A 26,052-nucleotide genomic window follows, 5' to 3' on the forward strand; every position below is an offset into this window, starting at 1 on the left:
TTTTGGAGGCCTGACATTAGCAGTGATAGGCTTATGGCTTTGTGAACATATTGGAGGATTCTATGCTGGGTTTTAAAACTTCTAAGAACTTATTTTACAGATAAAGTCCCTCAAGTGTGCAAAGATATATGTCCAGAGGTATTTGTTACAGAAATATTTATCAGAGCAAAAGATTGGAATTATCTAAAATGCCCATTAAAAAGAGTTAGTTAAAGGGTACATTCCATTAATGGAATGCCAGAAAGCCACTCAAAAGAATGAGGCAGATCGATAGGCACTCCCTACAGGAAAATGTCCAAGATATAGGGTCTGAACAGTTCATTTGGTATGGTTCCATTTGGGTAAAATAAATACAATGATATAAGATACATATAGGAAGGTGGGAAAGAAGGAGAGTATAATCTTATTTGTGTAAACTGAAGATAATTATGTAGCATATACATAGAAAGGAAGGAAGGAAGGGAGAACATTTCTGGAAGAATGTATAAATTACTGCTAATATATAGGGAGTATAACCAGGAAGCAGGGTGTGGGAAACAAAGAAAAGATTGTGTTTTTTTAAACCCAAAACCTTCTATTTTATTTTTAACCTAAAAATCTTCTATACTGTTCATATTTTAAAATAATATGCATGTATTAAACTTACCATTTAAAACCCAGTTATTTAAAAATAATAAGAAAAATAGAGGTTATGTGACTTGTTATTAACACCCTTGGGGGCTGCAAAGAGAGCACAGAGAAACCATGCAAGCATAATGCTGCAGGGATGCTCAGAAATTAAGAAAATGTTGGGTCTTAGCAGAATTTATACAGATACATGCAAGCTCAGGTTAATAACATGCTCAGAATAGATAGACCAGGGATAGCAGCACCGAACACATGCAAAACAGAATTGGCGAAGCTGTTAGAGGAAAGATATTCCAGAGCACAAATGTTGGACAGATGGATGGTGCAAGATGCTTCCCAAAATGTTACTAAGTCTCAAAAGAATACAGAAAAATATAATATGTAGCATGAGTTCTTAATTCATAAGGGGCCTCTTTTTTTCCTGAAGGAAACATTCACTTATCCTTTCTCCTGTTTTATTGGGCTAATGTGTTAGCCATCAGATATTAAGCTATACGATTACAGAGTGATCTTAATACTTCCTGACTGCTTTCTCTGTGCCCACTGTTTTAACCCTCACAACTCTCCAGTGAGGTAGGGTTTTCACAAATAGGTAAAGTGGTGTTCAAAGAAGTAACTTAAGGTTGCTTGGTGAGTAGGTGGTGGAGACCCCTTTGAGCCTCCTGCCCGCTAAGCTAGGTGCCTCTCAGCATTGCCGAGAGTGGAGGGCCCCGTAGGCATCTTATTCTGAGGAGAGGAAACTGAGGTCCAGAGGGGAAGAGACTCCCCAAAGCCAGGCGGGCCTCTGTTCCTAGTGCACGTTCATCCACCCTAACAAACTTCTCCTTATAGCAGATGGTTCAGGCAATGTTGAACTGAATTAAACTGGGCTCTTACATGAACAATATTGTAACAAGCCTCCAATAATGAGGTTCCTTTCTGAAACCTGCATTTTCTAAACCTGAATTTCCACTTCTCGATTTTTGCACTCTGTCTGTGACCCTGAACACCACCTGTCAATTCCATAGTTTGTGGAAGGTGGATTACTGTGGCACACCTATTTTAATTTCATCCAAACCAAAAATATGTGTGAAAGCACACATGGGTTTAGCGGTACTTACTTTTCTTATAACACACATTTTGAGGTATAATGTTGACCATGTTACTCCTTTCTTTAAAACCACTTAAGTTGTTTTTAGAATGAAGACTCAGATTCCTAGCCAGGCCCTTGGGGAGGTGGGGTCTACAGTCTGGCCCCTCTGACTCTGCAGCCCTCAGGAGCCATGCTGGTTTTCTTTCATCTGCTCAAATGCACCTTGGCTCTCAGGGTTCACAGCCCCTACACAAGCCTCCCCATGTTCCAGGAACACTCTTCCCCTGAGCAACTTGTTTGTAAGAATCAGCTTAAAGGCCATTTCTTTGGGGAGGCCTTTGAGAGTCCTGTCATATTCGTACTTACTTGTTCACTGTAATCTTCCCCAGCAGACTATAGGCTCCAGGAAGGCAGGGACCACATTTCTCTTGCTTATCACTCTGGGTAGAATTCTCAATAACCAGCCTGCTGGTGCTAATTACCCTACTTGTTGATTAAATCAATGAGAGAAGAGAGAAAAACCCTGGCAATACACACAAGAGATCTCAGAAAGCATAATAGTTCTACATTTCTGTGATTTCAGAGTATAGCACTATCTGATACCCAAATATAAAATATAAGCTTATAATGATGTCCCCAAGTTAGTGACAAAAAAGGCTCTGTTTAGTGTGCTGTCAGAGAAAGCAGCACTAAATTCATTTGACAACTATTTCCATTAAAACAGTCAAATTGAAAAAAGTCTACTTATAATGGGAACATTAACTACCCAAAAAAACCCGAAACACTTAGCAAAATACCTATTGATGCCAGATAAACAAAGTATTACTCTACTCTGAATTAATGTAAGCTGTATTTATGAATTTTTATATTACGAATGGGTACATTTCATTTTCCCCCATCTTACACAGTCCCCAGGAGGTTCACGGGTAATAAAACAAATGAATTTCTTTCTCCATTAGGCTGTCATTGCCACTTTCAAATGGCTCCTTGCCCATACACTCCAATATTTTTCTCATAATAAGTGGTAAAGCCTTCAGCCTTCTCATTTATCTTAACCACTGCCTTTGTGTTTAAGGAGAGACAAGTAGTATAAAACCTTCAACCTACATCAGGGAAGGAGGTAAGTTGAGGCAAAGATGCTAAATGATTTAAGTTCACACAATTATTCAGTATTCACCCATCCATCTTTATCAGTGATGGAACAAATATTTAGTGACTGCCAACCTTGGTGCCAAGCCCTGTTTTAGTTGCTAGAAATATAATAGAAAATAAGATAGATTAGGTCCCTGTTTTCATGTAACTGATCCTCTAGCTGGGGGAAATTGCTGACTGAGAGGTAAACAAAGACATAAAAAACTAATATCAAATAGTGCTGTACACTGAATGTTTGTATCCCCACAAATTCATATGTTAAAACATCCCCCTTAGTGTGATGGTATCAGAAGGCATAGCTTTTGGGAGGTGATTAGGTCATGAGTGTGAAACCCACATGAATGGAATTAGTACCTTTATAAGAGAGGCCCCAGAAAGATCTCTCACTCCTTTCCAGCTTGTGAGGACACAGCGAGGAGACAGCCATCTGTGAGCCAGGAAGCAGGTTCTCGGTCTGTTGGCACCTTGATCTGACTTCTGAGGCTCCAGAACTGTGAGAAATAAGTGTGTGTCATTTAATCCACCCAGTCTGTGGTATTCTGTTCTAGCAGCCCAAATGGACTAAAGCAGACAGTGACCAACACTGTGATAATAACAAAAGAGAGTTAGGTAGCCCCAACTCTAACCTCAGCCCTGGATGCACCTCCTGTGCTGTGTGGTCAGGGAGACCTCTCTGAAATGGGGACAAATGAGCTGAGATCTGCACACCAAGAAGAAGCCAGTGAAAGGCCCATGTAGGGGAAGATCACTGTAGGCAAATGGAACAACAAGACCAGAGGTTTTGAGGTGGGAGCAAGCTTGGTGTGTTTGAAGAAGAGCAAGGAGCTCAGGATGACTAGGGTGTAATGAGTGAGTTGGAGTAGTAGGTGATGAGCTCAAGACACACAGGAAGGACCTACCTCATACAGGGCCTGTGGGCCATGGGAAAGAGTCTGGATTTTCTTCTACAATTTTCTTCTAATGATGGGAAACACTGTAGAATATAAGCAGAGGATGACATGATGTGACTTATGCTTTTGAAAGTTCATTCTGGTTGTAGTGTGGAGAATGGATAACCTGGGGAGAAGAGTGGAAGCAGGGAGCTCAGAGGGGCCTCAAATAGCACACACAAGAGGTGATAGTGTCTTGGACTGGGATGGTGTCAATGGAAGTAGAGAGTAGTGGGTGGATCAGATAGATACATATTTTTTTGAAGTGAGACAACAGAACTTGCTGATCTATTGAATATGAAGAGCGAGGCAAATTGAGTCAAGGATGACACAGGTTTTTGGCTTGAGCAAATGAGTAGATGGTGGTGCCATTTGCTTGTGGAGAGAAGATGGTGGGGGTAGAAACTGATGTATTCTTTTGTTATCAGGGCAGGGAATCAAAAATTCTGTTTTGGGTGTATTAATTTTGAGATGCCTTTTAGAGATGGCTGGCCAAGTGGAGATGCCAAGTAGGGAGGTGTTAGATCCACGAGTCTGGAAGAAAGCATTTAGAGCCAAAAATATCCATTTGGGAGTCACCAGTGTGAAAATGGCATTTAAAACTTTGAAAGTGGGTGATGTCACCAAAGAAGAGAATGCTGTTGGAGAAGGGGCAGGCACACCCCCCAAGCCCTCACCCCTCAGTCCCAAACTGACCAATGGTCACGGTCATATACCATAACATGAGAGTTTCACCCCTCCCATTGCATTAAATTAAACAAACATTTACTGCCTTTTCTATATGAAAGGTGTTACCCTCAGGGCCACAAAGATAGGTGACTGATCCACGATGCCATCTCTCAACCTGGTCACAAACTGGCAAGGAAAGAATAACTATAACATAAAAGGAAGGATATGTTAGTGTATTTCTAAGGGGGTGGAAGGGTCCTCAAATGATAAACTTGGGGAGACAGATTGGGAGCAGATCCTGGAGGGTCAAGAAATTGGATTTGTTTCCTGCTTCAATGATAGGACACTATTGAAGTTTCCTGAGTTCCATGATCAGATTAACCCACGTCCTTCCCATCCATGACTTCTTCACCTTTCTGGTGTCTAGCTCAAATCTCCCCCCAACCACAAAGTATTGCCCATCCTCTGCTACTACTGACTTTTCATCTTTAGCTCTTCTGCATTTATTATCTAGTGCTAATCCATTTAGCACTTGATGACACACTGTCTCTTTCAGGTGGCTTACTGTAGAAATATCTTACCTTTCCCATGGATCTACAAATTCCTTCTAAGTGGGATCCATGACTTAAATCCATAGTTTCTTGCTCGGGGATAGGAACATAATTAAGTCCTCAAGCAGTGCCTATTGCTTCACGTGTCCCTTCTTTAGGGAATTCTTCTCTGACCTCTGATTAGATCAGGCATCTTTGTTCTAGGCTCTCACTGAATTGTTTTCTAGCACACCTCTCAGTTTTTAATTATATACCCTCTGTGTAACTATTTGAATAGGCTCTGTCTTCCCATAAGGTTGTTAAGTTCCCAAGAGCACAGATCACCTCTGATTTTGCTTGTGGTAGCATCCCTAGTGTGTGTGCAACAAACATTTGTTGGAAAACTGAATAGGCATGGCCTGTGGTGCTCAAGGGGTCACGGGGCTCCAGTGGAGCAGCCTCAGCAGGGTCGGACTGTCTGCTGGCGGCTTCTGAAAGAGCAATGAAATTCACACGCAAAACTGCACAGAGGGAGTTTCTACTGATGAACTTCCCTTCTGCTTTGGGACAAACTATTTCTCAGGGGGTGGCTCTTCTAGCGGAAGGAAGCCCCTCGAAGGCTGATTTATCATCACTCAGGGCACTTGAGTCCTCCCTTTCGCACAGCTGAGCAGGAGGCAAAGCAGAGTTCCCAACTGTCAGGAAGAATAAACGCGCTGGCAGTAGCCACAGATCTTCTAGGCAGATGGAGTGACATATGTATATTTACATATATATTTCCTAATCAATAGGTTCCAGCAAAAACATGAACACTCAAGAACATGACTGGAATTTAAGGAACACTGAAGGAGTTTAATTCCTTAAAGAAAATTAGCACAATTGTTTCTTTAGCAGCAGATGACTTCAGGACAAAATGGTGCTATTGAATGATCAAACTTTCCTCTCTAAATATGTAAATCTCCTCTTCCAAATTCGGTACTTCTAGCATTTCTTCATTAAAAAAATGCGTTTCTGGGGTCAGCCAAAACAAGCTTTGAAGTCTTTTAACCAGATTTCTGGCCCCTGCCTACTTCTCCCTCTCACCTCACCAGCCACACAGGCCTATTTCTTCTCTTTCCTCCAGCAGGCCAACCTTGTCCCCTAGGAGCTTTGTCTTTGCTTGTTCCTTTGCCTGGAGTACCTCTTCCCCTAAACTTTGAATGTCTGGGCCCTCATCAGTTAGGTCTCAGCCCAATGCCTTCTTTGGAGAGGGTTCTCTGACCCTGAGTAAAGATGCCACCCACCAGTCACTACCACTGCGGAGTCCCTGGCCCCTGGAAGCACCTGGCATATAGCAGGTGGTCAATCAACATCTGTTAATGAATAACTAGTTTAAGGTAAGACAATTATGTCCCAGCAGGATCCTAGAACTTATCTGTCTGCTATTTGAGCCATGTGTATTGGAGACAACATAAGTGATGGCTTCGAGATTTATTATTATTATTATTTATTTGTCAGAGAGAGAGCGCACAAGCAGAGGGAGCAGCAGGCTCCCCGCTGAGCAAGGAGCCTGATGCTGGACTCAATCCCAGGACCCTGAGATCATGACCCGAGCTGAAGGCAGATGCTTCACCCACTGAGCCACCCAGGTGTCCCGGCTTCAAGATTTAGACTAAGATTTATTGTTTCTGATTCTTGCTTTGTCAGTGCATGTGAATATCTTCAAGGAACATGCAACTTTGTCCCCTATAGAGCCCTATTTTGCTCCTGTTAATTCATGTGAAGATGACCTTGTTGCACATTACCAGTTGCCTACAACTTCCACTCTATCCCTACTTCCTTCATAATAGAACCCTTTAAGGCAATGTGTCCAGTTAAAAAACACACACACTCCTCTTCCCAGGCTTTCTTACAGCGACAGCAGGTAGCCATGTAATCCAGCTCTGGCAATGGAGTGACACGAGTCAAGTGAGCCTTCAGGAAAACTATCTTCTTGATTAAAAGGTAGACTCAGCTATGTGTCTTTGCCCTTTGACCTACTCTTGTCCCTGCCTGGAACGTAGCCATGATGCTGAAGGTGCAGTTGTCTCAAGTGGAAGGTGTTATCAGCGTTCCGCCCGTGACCCCTGACACTCACCATTCCTGTATTCAACACAGGCTTCCCTCCTGAAAGCTCCTGTGACTCAGAGAGCTTTGCCAGTTATAGAATCAGGCTAGCCTATGTGTGGCAGGTTGAAAGTGCTGGAGTTAGTGAACTTGGGGGCAGCCCTCAATGACGTGGGAGTCGGTGCATAAACATCTGAGCTCCTTGGCCTTCAGGTGAGACCTTTGAGGCATGAGCTACGTATACTGGGAGCAGACAGAGCTCCCTGAGGTCCCCAGTGGGACTGAACAGCAGTTGCCCAAAGCAGTAAGCCCTTCATTAATGCGCCCTGGATTTGGCTTCCTTTTCCCTGTCTCACTTCCCTACTCGCCTATCTTCTTGGGATCACCTTTCAAATAAGCTACTTACCGATGAATCCTTGTCTCAGGCACTCCTGGAGGAACCCAATCTAGGACATTTTGTGACCATGTGGATGAAAGCCACATCCTATGGGTGGAGAGGAATCTAGAAGCAGCCTGAGTTCTTGATGCTGGACTTGAGCCCTGCACCGGCCTGGGACTGGCTTCCTTTGGACTTCTTGTTATTTGAGAAAAATAAAGGTCTTATTTGGGTAAGCCACCACAACTGGTTTTCTATGGCATGCAGCCAAGTGCAACTGTGGTACTTAGGTGATTAGTTGTAGGGTTACCTGTTCCGTTTGCCTGTCTCTTGAGCTCCTGTGTTTTTCCATCATCACCCTTCACTCCCATGGGACTGCAGGCATTTGCTTGTACCACAGGTACCCCTCCCACATGCCAAATCTCATCAGACTTTGTACACTAATTGTGTTTTCCAAAACATGTGCTAAATCCTCTGTAGGCCTTTGCCAGGAATGCTTTACCTCAGAAGTGAAAAACTGCTGTACTTCGGTCTGCTAACTGCATCCTCATGGTAACTGTGGGCAAGACATCCATCTTAGTATGGCCCATAGCACCAAAAACATAGATGCTTATTAAATATTTGTAAAAGTAAAATGCGTAGCTATGGAAGAATCCAAGTTGAATCAAATTTACTCCTGTTTAAAATCGTTGACATCAAATTCCATCACACATAAAAATGAATATATACTCAATAAAAGATTTCAGACAAATGAAATATAGTCAATTGAACATTTAATAAATATATTCAAGCATCACTTTTTTTTAAAAAGGACAAAATCATAATGTAAGTATTCATTAAAATGGTGACCATTTAAACGTCATCTGAATCATACCAAATAATACTCACTTTTATGAAATGTGTTGAGAACCTAGGGGTTTATGTATAAAGCTGAGCATTTTCCAAATTCCCTGCATAGATGAGACAAGATTGTGTTCTCTTACTGGTGACTCAGGAGCTAGGGTCTACTTGTGTTCTAAGTGCTGGTGTGCGGAGACAAAGCTGGCACCCACGGCCGGCTGTGCTCTGGCCACTCTGGGACCTGCGAGACAGAGTCTGATCAAGGGTGAAACTACGTGCAGGGTGTGGAGAGGAGTGCACCAAGGGCTTCACTGAGGCTGGAGGACCAAACAGAAAGCAGTGTGCTTTGACTTCAAAATGCATGTTAAGTGAGGCAAAGAAGCCAAGAACCTTCTCACAACTGTTTCAGATCAGCAACTCCTAAGGTATTTATATCAAGGTAGTTGGGAGAACTACAAATGCTCACTGGTCCTGAATCAAAAATTTAACTATCAGAACAGATGCGACTTTGAGGATAGGCTTATCAAACTACCTAAAACTCAAGTCGGGTATCAGTTCAAAAGATGCCTCTCCTGGTTTCAGCTGGCAAGGAATCTATAAAATGTTTACATCTATTTTTGGTAAATTTATTTCACAAAGCCACCATTTCATTTCATAAGGACAATAAGGTTCATTAGGTCACAATACAAAATTTATAAATGAGATGACAGGACTTCTTAAACACATTTGCTGAGTAAAGGCATTTTTACTAACTATAAAATCCAGTGAAACTTTAAAAGATTAAATACACCACAGTTATTGTCAAAAGACTGTTTGACTGTAGTTTAAGTTCAAAAGGTTAAGGATTTTACAAAAACATAACATGAGACTATTAATTATATATGAAGAGTATTTGGTTAGATACAGAAAATAATAATGTGTGGTTTTCTTCCTCTAGGAAACTAGCTTTAGAAAATAACACCAACTCCAATTAAATTTTGACTATGTAATTCTTTAATCACTGGCACCATAATCTGGAATCTTCAAAGTAATCCAGCTATTTGGGCTGTCAAATTAAGTCACCATTATGTTTCTAAAGGTGACACACTAGAGTAGCCTACAGTTATACAGTATTGTGTAAACTTACTGTATTTGTTCCAAAGTCCCATTTCCCAGGACTCTGACTGTTAAATAGGTCTACCTTAAGGTTCCAAACACTCATGTCCATCGTGAGAACATGCGGGATAAATCCATTTTCTCTAGTGTGAGAAGCTACGTTATTCTAAGAAATGACCCTAAACTCACTACACTGGGACCGGGTTGGAGGTACTACCTAAAGATCTGAGGGATGGTCAGGAAACGGACCTCAGACAAGGGATTTTTAGCATTTTTAATTTTTCAAGAGAAACAGCCTGGGAAGGGAAAAAGTGTTCTATAATCTAGGGTATGGTGAAGAGAGCAAGAGCCCTTGCTCTCATAGCCAACTGTATGAAAACATTATTCCTTAAAGCCATGCAGGTCCATGAGCCGAGGCAAGCTTTGGTTAAATGATGGGTAGCTTTTGTTTGGCTCTGGAGGTTGCCATGGAAACAGCCTGAGAGACAGAAAAGGCAGCATTATCCTCTTTATCCATAAAGCCATCTGATAAGAATGCACACCGATTCATTCATGCGATCCAGAAGAGACATATTACTTGTGGTGAGTCTGGACAAAGGGAGGTGTGAGCTCTATCTGGTTATGCGCTCCATTTTCTTGCCTTTCTCCATTTGAAACCTTAAATTAAAATCCTGGTAAAGCCCCTTCTGAACATTTCCCTCAGGAGCCTCTAGTTCAAGTAATGCTTCAATAATCAGAAGCCAAATGAAGAAACATGAAGCACCAAATGGAGATCAACTGCCAAGTTCTTAAAAATCGTATGACACCAAGCTTCTGGTAGCTGAAGAAATTATTCTGAAGAGTATTTACAATTCTGTATCAGGCCTCAGCCAGGCGAGAAATACTGTCTCAAGTGTTCATTGTACACAGCTGAATCAGGTGGCATCATCCATAATTTCTCTCCCTCTTTGTCTCTAGATCATTTGTGTGTATAAGTATCTACGTACTGGTACCTGTCTCTGTGCCTATGTATTTAATATATTCGTATATACCACACACCATTATCTAATCTTATTTCAGGTTAGTGCTTCTAAGGAAGACCACAAAAGCAGCCCTAGCTCAGCATTCTATATCTGAAGTACACAAAAATAAAAACCTCAACAACAAAATATAAACAAAATAAACCAGATAAGGAGGCATGCAGCCTTTAGCACCATATTAACAACCAAGGAGGGCAAGAGTGTTGATAGAAATCTAAAGACGAACCCAGCTCTGAGTTTCCCCCTGGAACGGGATCCCAAACACAGAACCCTCTTACAGAGTCCAGTACTTTCAAAAAGGGGAAGCCTGAGAAATTCTATTAACAGAAATGTCAAAAATCCATGATTTGCCAGAGAGAGATGATTTGACATTGTTTCTTATTCTAGAAGCACCTTCAGTGTCTTCAATAATGTCTTCAACATTATTCCTTAAGAACAAATTGCTCACTTTTGGAGATCAGTTGGGAAATCACTGCCAGCTCAATGAACTAAATGATACTCCAGTAAGTTAAAAAGACACGATCTATCCCCCAAAAGGACCAATTTACTCACGGAAAGTATTTTATTAATGAGCAGTTAGCTTCCTGATATCTGTATAACAATACAGACATTGGCTACACCAAAGAGACCCAACCTAGCACATATAATTGCACGTTCCACATGGCAAAACATCTGAGAAACACCCAAACCTCTATGCACTATGGCATTAGTATGGGAATCTAAATCACAAAATAAAGTTTCAGCTTTATCCTTTCCATGAAAAGGGACTTAAAAGTCTAGGGAAGGGTTTACTTCAAGATGTGCTAATGGTTCTGGTGGTTTAAAGGGGACAGGTAAGTTACAGGGCTAGAAATGACTTTAGATATCATCTAATGCAAATCCCCCATTTTACCGGTGGGAAAACTGAGGCCTCAGGGTGTCAGTCCTAACCATTGGAAGAACCACGACCAGAAGAGAAGCCATGGAACTCTAAGTGTGGTACTTTGTCCATTATGCTTACCTCTCAAACTCCTTTAAATCTTAATATGTGTCATTTAATCAAGCTGAGAAATATCAGGTATGAAAAACACTGAATTTTTACAAAGATTTTGGCAATAATTCACATTCTGATGTGCTTAATATTAACAAGGGGGAAACCCCCAGTTATCTTTTGGTAAAAATGTTATTTCCTGCATGAAACAGGTTCCTTTTGTGAGAGTTTTTTTTTTTTTTTTTTAAGGTACCGGCATAGCTCACAACTGACGGCTTTCCAATGTCCCATCTTTGGAGTAAGAGTTTGATTCGGCAGATCCAATATCATCAGGTGGGCTAAAATGACTGCTGTCTTGAGAATCTGTATCAATACTTTTGGTTTCTGACTGAAGGTGGACAGAAACCTGAACTGCTATCTCCTGGCCTTGTTCATTCAGAGAACCATCATCCGAATCTCCTCCCGGTGAATTACTCCGGCCCATCTCTGGGTTAATGACATAGATGCCACCTTGACCATTCAGGGCTGGTCTCTCTTTAATTCTTTCTCCCATTTCATCAGGGTCGTCCACTCGCACAGCCTCAAACATCTCCTCAACAAAGGCTCGACAGTTTAGAATAAGGGGCGGAAGAGGGACGCTTCTCGCCAATTCTTCAATATAACGAGCAAACTCCATGGTCTTAAATTGTGTGACTTTGGCGAGCTCCAGAGTCTTGGCTGAGGTGATGATGGGGATGCGCTTTGCAATCTCAAAGGCCTTCTGAAGTTTCTCAGCCCCTTCAGTTCTGAAGAATTCATTGATAGCCTTCTCAGTCTTACGAAGATGGCTGCTCATCATGCACAGCCGTGTGACATTCAAGATGAGGGTGATTGTAAAGGCAATCAGGCAAACAATCATGTAGTAGACACTCATGTCTCCTGAGGTGAAGATAACACGCAGGGTGACAGAGTAGGAGGCATGAACTGGAGAGCTGACGAAACATGTATAGAGCCCTCGGTCATCAAAGACTACACTGGTGATATTCAGGAAGTTATCAGAAACCAACCATTTTCCACCTGATAACCCAACAGAAATAAAAAAATAGAGCATAAAGAATATTGTTACTGAAAAAGCCAACTGTCTTACCATAAATATGCCACCTCTTCATGATGGAGTGCTTTACCTCATCTCTTAGGTTCTGCTATTTGTTTAAATCATGTAAGAAAGGACTTTTATGTCCAGAGTAGGAATTTAAACAGCCTGGAAGTTAAAAAGGGAATCAAGATCTTCCTTCCTGACGTGAATGATTACCATAGCTACATTTCGAGGCTAGATATAACAAGCCTTTCAGGGAGATAGGTATGACTATATAATGCTAAGTGACCAATCTTAAAAAAGAAAAAAAAGAAGTGTGTGTGTGTGTGTACACCACAATCTCTAACCTATACATTTTCATACACTAGAAGGAAATGCCTCAGAAATACCAAACAATGGTTATTTCTGGGGTAATGTGTTGAGTGATTTACATTTTCTTCTTTTTATATAACTGTATTTATTTACTTTTGATAACAAGAGACAAGTTAAAAAAAAACAAACAACCCACCCCACCAATTTAGTGCATTGTTCAACTACTAACTGGTTAATCTGGCATGGCTTGCACACTTAATTTGTTTTGTTAGAAAAGGTTTATTGATGATATCTCGATTTTCTGGCAAGAGTAACTGAAGCACAAGCCAAAAGATATGTGTCACAAGTCAGGGTAAACAAACTGCTTGGTAAAGAGAATAAAGTTGCCCTTAAGATGCCTAAAGGATCTTTGGGTTCTGTTTTAAACCTAAGCCATGCTGCCTGTCTTCCATATACGAAGGTATCTTCATTCAGGGAACACGTACACAAAAGTATCTAAGAGTATGAAAAGAAAAGCCTATGGACTATCCACCTTGATTCAACACCCTTTAGTAACTTGGCTCTGCCCACACAATTCTGTTTGTGGTCAATTCTCAGTGTATCCTGTACTTTAACTACAAAAGCCATTCAAAGATGGGATGGACGGGCTAACCTGCGGTGTAGGTGTGAGTCCCAATGACTAGAGGCACTGTCCTGGAGGAGGCTGGGGTACTGCTTCTTAAGCACCACCTGAGTGCCTTATCTTAAGATCTTGAAGTTAAGAGATCTTCAAGGTCTCTTTCATCCCTGAGATTCTACAGTTCTGGATTATCTTAGTGGTACTCAATTAGTAAGCACTCTGGATTATGCCCATTTTATCGTCATCAAAATTTAAATGCTACAGTTATTTTTAAAAGACATCACTTCACCAATGTAAAAAAAAAAAGAGGAAAATATATAGCTATGGAATATATTCATTATTCCACAAGCTTCTGTTCTATGAATCTAGAGCTATGAAAAGGCTATCCTATGAATCCAAAGTATGGTGAAGTACATACACTCCATTCATCAACCACTGTACTACGACCACAATGTAAACTCTCTAGCTTACTTGCTGATAATAGCTCAAGATTTATGAACCTTACGCTAAACTGACAGGCTCTTTAAACTCCTCTCACTGGAGATTCATAAAATTTAATACAATTTTTCAGAGCCGCTACTGAAAGCATCAATGATAGATGTTAGTGGTTTTTCAAAGTGAAAGCAAAAAGGAAAATGAAACTGCCATTCCACTTGGTTGGTCCCATCCTAACCTAAGCTTTGTTGATGCGGTCAGTCTGTACGATCACACCGACTGAATAATTCAGCTCTCAGATGTGTCTGGTTAGGATCCTACAGCCCAAAGGAAATAGGAATCTAGATCATTGCATCCAAATGTGAAACCCTAAATCATGTTCAAAATATACATTCTGGGCACTACTCTAGAGATCCCGACTCAAAAGATCTACATTCTTAAGAAGATGATTAAAAATATTCTGTTCTTTCTAACAGTTTAAACTCTTCAATCTCCTGGTGGCCAGTTACTCAGTTTTACAAAGTTAGAATGTTTCACGTATACTTTAGAAGAAAACACCATCTGTCTCCTTTTCTGTTTTCCATTCTAATATGAATAACCAAATACCCTTTCTATTCCAAGAGGTTAGACTATCTTTCTAGCAAAAAAGACAAGAAGGGCCTTTTCTGAAAGTGTAGCTTATGAGTATCCCAGCATTTAATCTTTATCCCATTGATTTTTCATGGTGATTTCTTTTTGAGGTACTTTAATACAAGTAGTCTTCAAAAAGATCTTTCTGGCAGAATACTAGTTAGGGAAATAATATTCTGATTAAGATGTGTTCACAGGTTCACAAACAGCAAAATCAAATAAAAAACTGTCGAAAAGGGGATCTTGGTTGCATTATTATGTCTGGGTGATTTTTAAGATGGAGAGGCAAAGGTACAAGAGAAGCTCTCCTGTTTTCAAGTAAATTAAGGTGTAACATAGAAAAAAATTGAGCTGGAAGGGCTTATAGAGCTCTTTCTCAGTGCCCTTCTAATTCTCAGAGGGACTTAAAAGTTTTATGCACAGAGCTATAATCTTTTAAAAACCGTCCTGGATTTCCTCTAAAATTTTTAGTGACTCATTTCCAAACAAAATTTTTAAATTTAAGGGGCGCCTGGGTGGCTCAGTCATTAAGCGTCTGCCTTCGGCTCAGGTCATGATCCCAGGGTCCTGGGCTCGAGTCCCACATCAGGCTCCCTGCTCGGCGGGAAGCCTGCTTCTCCCTCTCCCACTCTCCCTGCTTGTGTTCCCTCTCTCGCTGTCTCTCTCTCTCTGTTAAAAAATAAATAAAAAAAATCTTTAAAAAAAATTTTTAAATTTATGACAAATTTACATATGTCTAGCCACAACCCTTCCTCCTGTATTTACAAAGGGCCATCACGCTGTATTATTCATATTATAGTCTAGGTGAACAGGGCTAGCTGTCTGCAGCAGCCCTGATGTCATCTACCTTCAGTGAAGAAGGAAACCAGCTCACCAACAGGAGAGACGATCGCTCCCTGTCATCATGTGAACATCTTTTAAATTTATAACTACTCTTTCTTTCCTTCTTTCTTCTGGTTAAGTAATTGTAACTATTTTGCTTTTTCTCATAGTTCTAACACTCCAGGCCTTTCAAAAGTTTTAATTATTCCCCCTGGCACCTGATCACTGAGATGGGATGGGATCTTCAAGATCACATGCATATGCCATCAAACCAAGGAGACAGAAGTAACAGGAAATGAGTGACCTTGATTAATTATACGCTGGTATAGTTACCTCTGCCTCTGCCATCCAGGTGCTGTCCTTTTGAGTTGTACCAATGGACATCTTCATAGTGGTCGACTGTGAGAAGACACTCGAGTGAAACACTAGTTCCCTCTTTGGCTATGATGACATCGTCCCCTGAGTGGGAACCTGAGAGCTCAAAGCTTGGAGGAAATGATGAATTGAAAGAACTATGATCTGTTCCCAGTGGGGCCATTTGGGTGAAGCCAACATCTTCCAAAACAAAAGCAGCTGGAACAGTAACACTCACCACTAAAGTGAACAGGCAACAATGTGGCTTCATGGAAAAACAGAAGGAAGTCTTGTTTAGATCTGGAGAACTCAAGAGCTTCTATGCTATAACAAGAGCACGGTGGGTAATTTATTGCTTGGTACTGGGAGTTTTCCAAAAAAGTGGGAGATTCAGGCGTATTTTGAAATCTTCAAGATTAAAAGATGTGTGTGGAGACCAACCTAAAAGAAAGCCAGATATAAAGTTTAACCAACAAAGACTCATAATGGGGTGAAACTCTTATGTTCTAGAAATGAACAGATGTGAAATTGATTAGAATAACTGGCGCTGACATCAGGGAGCAAAACAGAAAGACCACCACCTAAAAATCTCACACAAAGACAGCAGAACGAGTACTGAATTAGGAAATGGCAGGCGGACCTAGATTCTGGTCCTGGCTGTGCTACTAACAAGCTGTAAGACCTTGGCAAGTAGCATCCTCCCTTGGCCATTTTTCTCATCTGTCAAATGAGAGACTAGATGAGACCTCTCTACAGAGTCTTCTAGTTCTGAAAGACTAGGATTCTATTTTACTCTGACAAATCTTATGCAACAGGGAGCCAGTGAAGGCTAAAATATTTAGCTTAATGATCTTTTATTTCAACCTGCACCTGTAAATCAACTGATACATCATGATCATAACCATGAAGCTCAAAATTTGAGCAATCCAAGTACATAATATATTAGCTTTAAATAATGCAGGGATACTTAAGGCAGTTTTCTGTTTGTTTTAATATCAGAAAGAAAACTGCATTACTACATACACATAAACAGTTACTGACTCCTGAGAAGTTAGAACCTCCCTCTTGGGCAAGAATGTCAGACAAAAGAATTTTCCTTTAACAGTTTTTTTAGTATCAAGAGACAAAATACAGTATATTTAACAGTTCATGAAAATACCAAATTTTAGCTCAAAGTCTGCAAAACCAGCTCAGGGAGGAATTGACATCTTCAACGTCTAGTTAGTAGAAATGCAAATATAAACTACAGGGAAAGAGTGCTGGACAAATAAAATACCACGAACAAAGAACAAAATATCCCAGCCTAAGAGTGTATGTGATTATGATCATCTTCCTGGTAATTTGATTCCTCTTTTAAATCAATGACTCTCAAAGAAAAATTTCAACTTCCTTTTCTATAAAAGACAGGATGAAATGCCTTGCTTTATTTCCTATAAAGGCCCAAAATAATTAGTTTTGGAAATGACTCTCCTTTGTACTTAGGCGAAGGCTGCTTGATCACAGAACATAAAAAGCAATGGATCATTGTATTCAGTCATTAAACCCCTCAGAGTCTGAATCACAGTAAGCTGTATATGTCATTTAATTTTCATTAGCCCTTGAAAGGATGGTTGAAAGATAATAATTTTCTATATCTTGCTATATCTTTAAAATATAAGAATGGACTATTTAGAGTAAAACAAAAGACTTCAGACTTTGTTATACATAGTAGATTGAACACGTGTTTATTTTTTTTTAAAGATTTTATTTATGTATTTGACATAGAGAGAGAGAGAGACAGAGTGAGCACAAGCAGGGGGAGTGGCAGGCAGAGGCAGAGGGAGAAGCAGGCTCCCCACAGAGAAGGGGGAGCCCGATGTGGGACTCGATCCCAGGACTCCGGGATCATAACCTGAGCCAAAGGCAGTCGCTTAACCAAATGAGCCACCCAGGCGCCCCACATGTGTTTATTTCTATTTCTTCCCCAAACCCAATTAAACTGACACTACAGGAAACAAAGAAATTGGGCATTGGAGGGGATTTCAAAAATGATCTAACTCATTCACTTTACAGTGACTTGCTCCTTTAAATTAAACTTTATGTTAGTAGGAGAATCCTGGTCTCTACTGGGCAAGAGTGGTGAGTGCAAACAATGGAAAGAACACTTAGTAAATGACTGCCATAACCCAGGCACCATGCTTGGAGCTTGACATGTGTAAGCTCCCAAGTTCTTTTTCAGTACAATATATATAATTGGTGGACAAAACTTTTCTCCTTTATTCTAGACTACTGCTTCCCAATCGTGAGAGGAAATGACTGTGCTGAAAAAGTGCTCTAGGCCTTCCCTAGGATTTCGATAATGAGTTCCTGTGGCTTATCCAAGTCAGCATTTTCCCAATTTTACTCAATTCTTCTATTGGCATGTTTTTTTTTTTTTTTTTTTTGCTTTTTAAGTCAACTCATTATTTTACTTTCATACATTTATTTCAAAAGAAAAGTCTATATTACCTCTGTAAATAAAAGTAACTGTACACAGAAATACGATGAAAACAAAGCAGTTATTATTAACTGCTATTTGCTAAAGGCTCTGAGCTGGAGGCCCCTCTCTGTCAGGAAAACAAAAATAAAACAAATAAATCACCCACAACTCTACTTTATTCTAATACCACCTCATTTCTTATCCTGCCATCATCTTTTTCTTCCCTACCTATTCCACCGAGTCAGAGCCACAATTTTATTATTTCATTTCATTCCATTTTAGAGAGAGCACGCATGCAAGCAGGGGAGGGCAGAGGGACAGGAAGAGAGAATCTCAAGCAGGCTCCACATTCTCTCAAGCAGGCTCCACATTCAGCCTGAAGGTGGGCTCAATCTCATGACCCTGAGATCATGACCTGAGCTGAAATCAAGACTTGGATGCTTAACTGACTGAGCCACCCACGAACCCCAGAACCACAATTTTAGACTAGAGGTATACATTTTCATCTATTCACCTGTATCTGCTGAGCACTTTCTATGTGCCAACCTATTGTATAAGGACACCGTCTCTACCTTCATGGAGCTAAGTCTGGCAAAAGACACAGACACTAACTAAACATATGCAAAATATGGTAAATGCTGCCCAAGGTAAAGTACAGGATGCTACGGTAGTACCCAATGTGGGGAGCTAAATGTGTCACAGAGAGCCACCTTGAGAAAGTGAGGTGTGCAACAGTACTTGAGGGATAAATAGGAATTGAGAATGGAAGAGAAGTGCTGTAGTAAATGGACAGAGGAAAAAGCAGAGGGATCACTGGTTAGGAGGTGTTCAGGAAAAAGAGCTACAAGTTGTGGTAATGAGAAGAGGTGGCCAGAGTGCTGGGTCTGATTCCTGATTCTGGAGGGGAGCAGTCTGGGCCAACAGCACATCTGGAGGTGGACTTTGGGAACTGGAGGGGGAGGCCAAAGTGAGTGTAGGAGACAGCTGTCCAACAAGAAGAGGTCCAAGAACGTGGAGGGTCAAGAGTGGGATAGACCACCTGTAGGAAAGGGAATGTCCCCCCAGGATCAAGGCAGCTAGAGGACACGACCCTGGAAATAGGAAAACAAAAACAAAAACAAAAAAAACCAGACTCTCCCTCCCTGAGATGCAGGAGCTTTGAAAGAATAAACAGCCTCCACATGAGAGGGTTGTGGGGCAAGCCGGGTCCTGGCAGTGTAGCTGCTGCATGGAGTTCCTTCATGCAGCTTCCCTGAGTCTCCTCTCAAGTCCTGGCTCTCCCGCACACGTGGTCCAGAGTATATCTGGATGCAAGCTGGTTTTTCCCCGAACTCCTGCAGCCGTCACCATTACACTACTCACTGGCTCTGGTATGTGCCTCTCTGTACTGCTAGGCAGCCCACCCCTCTGACCTAGGAGTTCCTGAAGCACAGGGACTATATTTTTTGTTGCTATACTTCACAACTAGCCCATGTTCAATAAATATTTACTCATGGAAGTTAGTTTAAATTTGATAAAGCATGTGATATATCTTTGTAAACTGAGGAATGTTATGCAATAGGGACTGTAATTATTCGAACTGACATGCATTTACTAGCACTTATTATATTGAGACAGCCAGTGCTAAAGATCTCCAGAGAACTTAAGAGGCATAATGCCTAATGCAGTCCTTGAGTCAACCCCAACTCCCAAAATCTTCAATCACCATGTCCTAGAATATCACAGTGGGTATAAAAAGATTACCAAGCCCAGGCTGACTACTAATATCCAGACAGCTTGTTAAAAATACAGATTCCTGGGTCCCACCCCAGCCCTCGTGAAGAACCTCTGGACTTGGACTTTGGAATTTATGATATGTAATTAGCTCCCTGGATGATTCTGAGGCCGAGGGTCTGTGGATTGGCATCCAGAGACTATGACTATAGTTCCTCATTTCCTTTACACCAGCACTGCAGACTGTTTGAGCACTTCCAAGAAGAGAGAACTATCACTCACATTCCATTCGGACTTAGATACCCTGGATCAGCGGAACTGTAGGCCTCTGAGAAAGGCTGGGTAGCAGAGAGGGTTGGAGTACAGTCTCGGGAGTCAGACTTCCTGGATTTGAATTTTGATGGGACTCTAATGAGCCTTGCAACTTTTGTAAATGACTTAATCTCCCTGTGCCTCAGTCCCCTCATCTTTAGAATAGGGAAATTAACAGTTACTTGTTCTATAGGACTGTTGTGACGCTTGAAGGAAATTGTATAAAACACAGGGCCTGGCCGTAGTAATCACTGAATAACCTCTAGTTATTATTGTTGATTGTTCTTTTAGATACTGTGCTAAAATCTACATCTGATAATAAAACCATTATTTAAGATAAATGGAACAGAATACTATGCAACCATTTAAAAATCTTGGAGGGGAGAGGGGAAACACTATAATTTCAATCTGTAATTTTAAATTTCACATTTTCCTTTTGCTCATTGTCAATAAGTAATAATATGGATCAAACAGGCATTGTAAACTGAACTTGGGAGTCCAACCATGATATGTTACATTGTTTTAGTGCATTCTGAATTTGTGGTAAATAATCTTTGTTGTGATGTGCCTAGCTTACCTTTCCCTTTTTTGAGATCTGCCTCTATGTTCTGGGGCCCAAGATAGAAGTCAACCCTTTGGCCAACTAAACTAATCAGAAGCTTTGATCTTGGAATTTAGATTTGAGACATGGTGGGTTAGGGCCATTCGAGAAAGAGAAAGGGTTGAGGCAGTCAGGTTTGGGCCACATACAAAGAGAAGCAGAGAGACAGGACCACAGGGATGGAGAAGAGAAAGAGAGTGGTGAAAAAGAAGAGAGGAGAGGGGAAAGTGGAGGGGGGAGTGGGAGGGGAGCAGAGGGGAAGAGAAAGAGACTCACTCAAGTGTTGCTCTGGCTCCTGACAGAATTCTACTTCCTCCTTCCAGTATGACTTTTTCTTTTCAAAGAAATAAACATCTTTATACAATTTCATTCAAAATTAAAACCACAAAAATTAACACTAAATGTAAAAACAAGAAAGGAAATGGAGAAATGGTTAGGTAGGAGTAAAAAGATTAAGTTCAGCAAAAGTGACTGAATTGTGGCTGTGGCTACCAGGCAATCCTCATCATGGATTTCCACTGCCTCTCCTCCTTAGGCACCAGAGTGTGGCGCACAAACTACCCACGTGGTCAATATTTGTGGTTCCTATTCTGTACAGACACAACCATTTGCCTCTATTAGAAGTTTAGAGAAACCTACAAGACAGGGTTTAGAAAAATACTATGAACACTCTTAAACTGCTGCTGAGCGAGCTATTTCTTAATGCTGCAGTTGACATCTGAGGCTAAGAGGAAAGAGTTCAAAAAGGAAAATCAAAGTGCCACCTTCCTACAAACAGTTAAAAAGGGCTATGCTATGCTTGTGGGTGAAGTTACTTGGTAGAATGTTTTATAACCTTTCTTTAGCCACCACAGAAAAGTGATGCTCAAATTTAATCCAGCTCCTTTTTCATCTTTTAGGTACAATAAAATATAAGCTCTTCTAGGATCATGAATAATCAGAAATGTAGATGATTTTACCCAACAGAACCATTCTAAATATTGGCTATATCATAAAAAAATAAAGAAAGAAACAAAGAACAAAGAAAAGCCCCTAAGCTGTCATCCCTAACAGATTGCCTTGCTGCTGTTCCTGCCAACTTCAGGGAGAAGAAATATTTCCATTCTGCTCCAATTCTCAACAGAAGTAAATAAGGAAGTAATGTGCTGATTTCCATTCTCATGGCTCAATATTAAGTTGGCTGAGGAAACTACTGTTTGCAGAAATAGTCCTGGGATAACACAAAGTGGGGAAAAACACTGATGCCCAGATGGTATTGGTTTCAAGTATACTGGGATATTAATGCTTTATTCTCCATAATTAAATGTGGCCTAGGTTGTATTTACAGCTCATCTACTCTTCTCTGCCTGCACTGTTACACTTGGAAAATGGAGAAGATCCCCCATGCCAGGTACACAAATGGTCAAAGTGGCACTCCGAATTGGCAAGGGGGAGAAAAAGCAACGAAGAGCAGATTGTTCCTACTCCCCTATTCTTTGAAAAGAACAAACATAAAATTGTTCTGCTTATACTCAAGCATTATTATAGAGATCTGAACCATAAAAAGGTTAGTAATACTCCAACAGAAATCACCATTTTGAGGATCATTTTCTGAAAAGATCCTAATTAAAATAGCCCTTACGCTCCCAGTCATATCTTGGAGCCATCGCACACTTCATATCTGGCATTTGGGCACTCAGCTGAAACTTCAACATATTTTCTGGCGCACTGAAAAACACCTTCTTCTGTATTTACTGGAGCTTTGTTTTAAACTCAGGATTATTTCCTATAACTGTGGCTTATACCCTCTTGCCATAAGCATTTGCTGAAGCTACTGGATGCAAATGACAAAGAATACCTACTGGATGTAGCATGTAATGGGCCTAGATTTACGATCTCCTTACCCACTTTTTTTTTCTCTGCAGTCTAAAAAATTAAACTCAGTATAACTAAAACAGAACTTCTCATTCTTACCCTCAGACCTATTTGTCAAGTATATACATATCTTGCATGATAGCCACAAAATATAATTCTTTCAGTTTTGCAAGATCAAAGTTACAAGATCATCATGGCTTCTTGTTTAGTAGCATGGACTGAAGTGCCTGATCCTATCCTTGCACGAAGCCATGGGATTGTGAGGCCTTAGTTTTCACATCTACTGAATAAGGTAATTAACAGTAACGACCTCATAGGTAGTTATGAGCATTAGATGAACTACTGTGGGTATATTATAAATACATGCTGTTGTTATTATTATGCCACTTCCTAGATGTTTTTCAATTAAATCATACTGTGTCCCCACCCTAGGTCACAGTCCTTTTACCTTACCTGGGCACCATACTATTCTTCTAATTTCTAAATGGGTCTCATTAACTCCAACTATACCCCAAACACTGCTCTTTTCAGAACTAGTCCTAAACACAAATCCAAGAAAGTCATTATGATTTAAAAATCTATTGATTTTCCACCGCCCAAGAGATAAGCTTCAAATTTTGGTCAGGTATCCATAATTTTCAGAAAGATTCAGGTGGCAGAACAGAAACAGCCGGAGGAAGCCCAGTAGTATCTGTGTGCAGAATAATTGCTTGCTGAAGGAATGAATGGATCTAGAAGTTTGATCTTCAGTTACACCTCTGTCACCAATTAGCTATGATCTGTAGTGGTCTGTTTCCTCATCTGGAGGCTGACTATCGTTATCATTCCCTTCTTTGCTTAATTTGATAATCTTCCCAGCTTCCTGTCATGGCTCAAAGCCTTAACTACACTTGTTTCACTCTAATCTCTCCAAGTAACCTTTTACCTTAAAGTTCTGGTTTTAGTTGTCCCTTTTGCTTGAAACTTCCCGCTCCTCCCCACCAATATCTTCCTGTAGAAATTCCACCCTCTCTATAGTATCCAACTCGAATTTCACCTTATTCAAGAAGTCCTCTCAACCTTTATCCTCTTCATTTTGGATGAATTTCTTTTGCTCTGTCAGTCGCCTAGCACACTGAGAGTACTCAATTGTAAGACTTAACAGTTTCCTTCTTCTATCAGTTATCTATTTGTCCAAAAGACTGTAAGCTACAGATCACAGTCTAAAAACTTTCTCAGTCTTTGGCATAGGACTGGATTCAACAATTTGAATTCAGATCCTCATCAACCTGGCCGTTAGAAAGGTACTTGCTACAAACTTCTTGCTGACTTTCCAGAGTCTCAGTCTCTGGAAAGTGTAATGGAGGTTTTTGAAGATATGGAAATTGAGCTTTTAAAATTTTAGTGGGGAAAACACTCTAGAGTGAATTTGATCTGTAACTGGTTTTCTCAAATTGCAATTTTTGAGAACTTATATCAAATTAATCTGTGGTGCTTGTTAAAGATGAGTATTTCTCAGCCCCACACAGACTTACTGAATTGGCATCTCTAAGGGCAAGGCCTGAGCATCTGCTTTTTAATGTGCGTATAGTTTTAATGACCTAAAAATTGAGCCCATATTTCCTTTGGTTGTCATAACAATATTGCAATCCAGTGATTCTCGAAGTGTGGTATTGGGGCCTCTGGGGTCCCTGGGACTTTTTCAAAATGATTTTCATAATAATAATAGGATCTTATTTGCCTTTACATTCTCATTCTCACACAGTATGGTGCAATTTTCCAGATGCTACATGATGAGTGTTATCACCAGGGAATGAATGCAGGAGATATGAGAATCTAGCTATCTTCTATTAATCCAGATATTAAAAAGACTTGTAAAAATATTTTTTTTTTTTGAGAGGGAGGGGAGGGTGGGAAGAGAAAGAGAAAGAAAGAGTCGGGGGGAGGTCGGGGAAGGGCAGAGGGAGATGGAGAGAATCTTAAGCACACTCCACACCCAGTGCGGAGACCGACGTGGGGCTCGATTCATGACACTGAGATCATGACTTGAGCTGAAATCAAGAATCAGACTCTTAACTGACTGTGCCACCCAGGCGCCCCAAACAATGCCATTCTTAAGTTTTTTGTTTTGTAAAATATTCGTCATAGAAATGCTACTTATGTTAACACATAATGAATTTATTATCTTAAATAAATTTTTGAAAGTTGTTTTGATACCTAAAATGGTAAACATTGATAGATATAAGTCACACACACAAACTCCTTGGTGTTCTCAGTAAGTTTTACAAGTGTAATGGGATCCTGAGACCAAAATGTTTGAAAACTGCTGCTATAATTATCAGCAGCATTTTAAATGTAAGATTAAGACACGGTTAAGTGATTTACCAGAGATTCCATAATTAAACCACAAATTCTATGCAATTTCCATCACCACAGAAAACCAGAGGAAATTACTTATTTTATACTTATACAGATTTTTTTGTTTTTGTTTTTAGAATAGGCATTTTTAACAAGCTACCAGGTGACAGTGATGCCCTTAAGTATGGAGAACCACTATAAAAAGCAAACTATCTGAAGGGTTTTAGGAAGTGACAATTATTATATATGGACATTGAGATGATAATTCTGAAGGCAACAGATGGGGTTGGAAGACCTCGGTTCTTAAAAGACCAAATCCCTTCACCTCTCTGGGACTTAGTTTTTCACATCTGTACAATGAAGCTGTCTGTAATGCCTCTTTCTGGCTTTCAGCCTGGGTTTCATGCATTTTCACTGCTAAAAGACAGTTGAAGAGATGCATCTTTCTAATGAAGGTCAGTCTTAAAGTCATAAATCAGAGCACACCACTCTTCAGCATAGAAACCTTCAATGGTTTCCATTGCTCTCCAAATAAAAGTCCAACTCCTTGTCCTGACTCATAGACACAAGATTTGGCCCATTTAAGCCTCTGGCCTCATCTTCCTTCCTCTTTTTGCACCAGTAACAGTGGCCTTTTTTCTTTTCCTTGACCTTGCTAAGTTTGTTACCACTATAAGGCCTTTGCACTTGCTATTCCTCCCCCCTCGAATGCTCTCCTCAAGATCTTCATAAGGATTACTCCCTCACTTTGTTCAATTACATTATGCTGTTTAATTTTCTTTACAGTACTCACAACCATCTCCCCCACCCCCATTTCAGATAACACTGTTTGCTTGCTTACTTGTTTACAGTCGGCCTCGCCCCAGAATGTCAACTACTTGGGAGCAGGGCCAGTGTCGGCTTGTAACCCGTGTGTCCCAGGTTCCCAGGGTAGCGCCTGGCAGGTAGCTGACGCTCAGGAAACGGACGACGGCTGAAATGCAGCTCAGCCCTGGCCTTCAAAAAGGACCTGGGATATCCTAGCCCCCTTCACGTCGAAACCCGACCCATCGGCTCAAACCCATGTCTCAGCAGCCCCAGTACCTTTCCGCACGACCCCGACAGAACCCTCACTTACCAGACTGGTAGCTCAGCTTGCTCGGGCCCGAGCGGAAGCTTGACCCGGA

At 40.7% G+C, this 26,052-nt stretch overlaps 1 protein-coding gene across 1 annotated transcript; it reads right to left on the bottom strand.

The window, feature by feature from the left end:
• Positions 1–8,196: 8,196 nt before the first annotated feature.
• On the bottom strand, positions 8,197–26,048 carry MFAP3 (microfibril associated protein 3). Its single transcript, XM_028106529.1, has 3 exons — positions 26,004–26,048; positions 15,591–16,052; positions 8,197–12,420 (listed from the first exon to the last, which is right to left on the bottom strand). Exons 2-3 carry the CDS (start codon positions 15,880–15,882, stop codon positions 11,627–11,629), a joined length of 1,086 nt encoding a protein of 361 aa, XP_027962330.1. The 5' UTR covers positions 15,883–16,052; positions 26,004–26,048; the 3' UTR covers positions 8,197–11,626.
• Between the last annotated feature and the right edge of the window lie 4 nt (positions 26,049–26,052).

This window comes from Eumetopias jubatus, unplaced genomic scaffold (assembly GCF_037043125.1).
Source record: "Eumetopias jubatus isolate StellerSeaLion01/CBP00866 unplaced genomic scaffold, mEumJub1_p1.0 scaffold_5, whole genome shotgun sequence".
NCBI classification, from domain to species: domain Eukaryota; kingdom Metazoa; phylum Chordata; class Mammalia; order Carnivora; family Otariidae; genus Eumetopias; species Eumetopias jubatus.

Coding starts and splice junctions, on each gene's coding strand:
- MFAP3 (XM_028106529.1), bottom strand. CDS start 15,882: ATGAAGCCACATTGTTGCCTGTTCACTTTAGTGGTGAGTGTTACTGTT. Junction 12,421..15,590: donor CCTGGATGGCAGAGGCAGAG/GTAACTATACCA, acceptor TTGGGTTATCAG/GTGGAAAATGGTTGGTTTCT.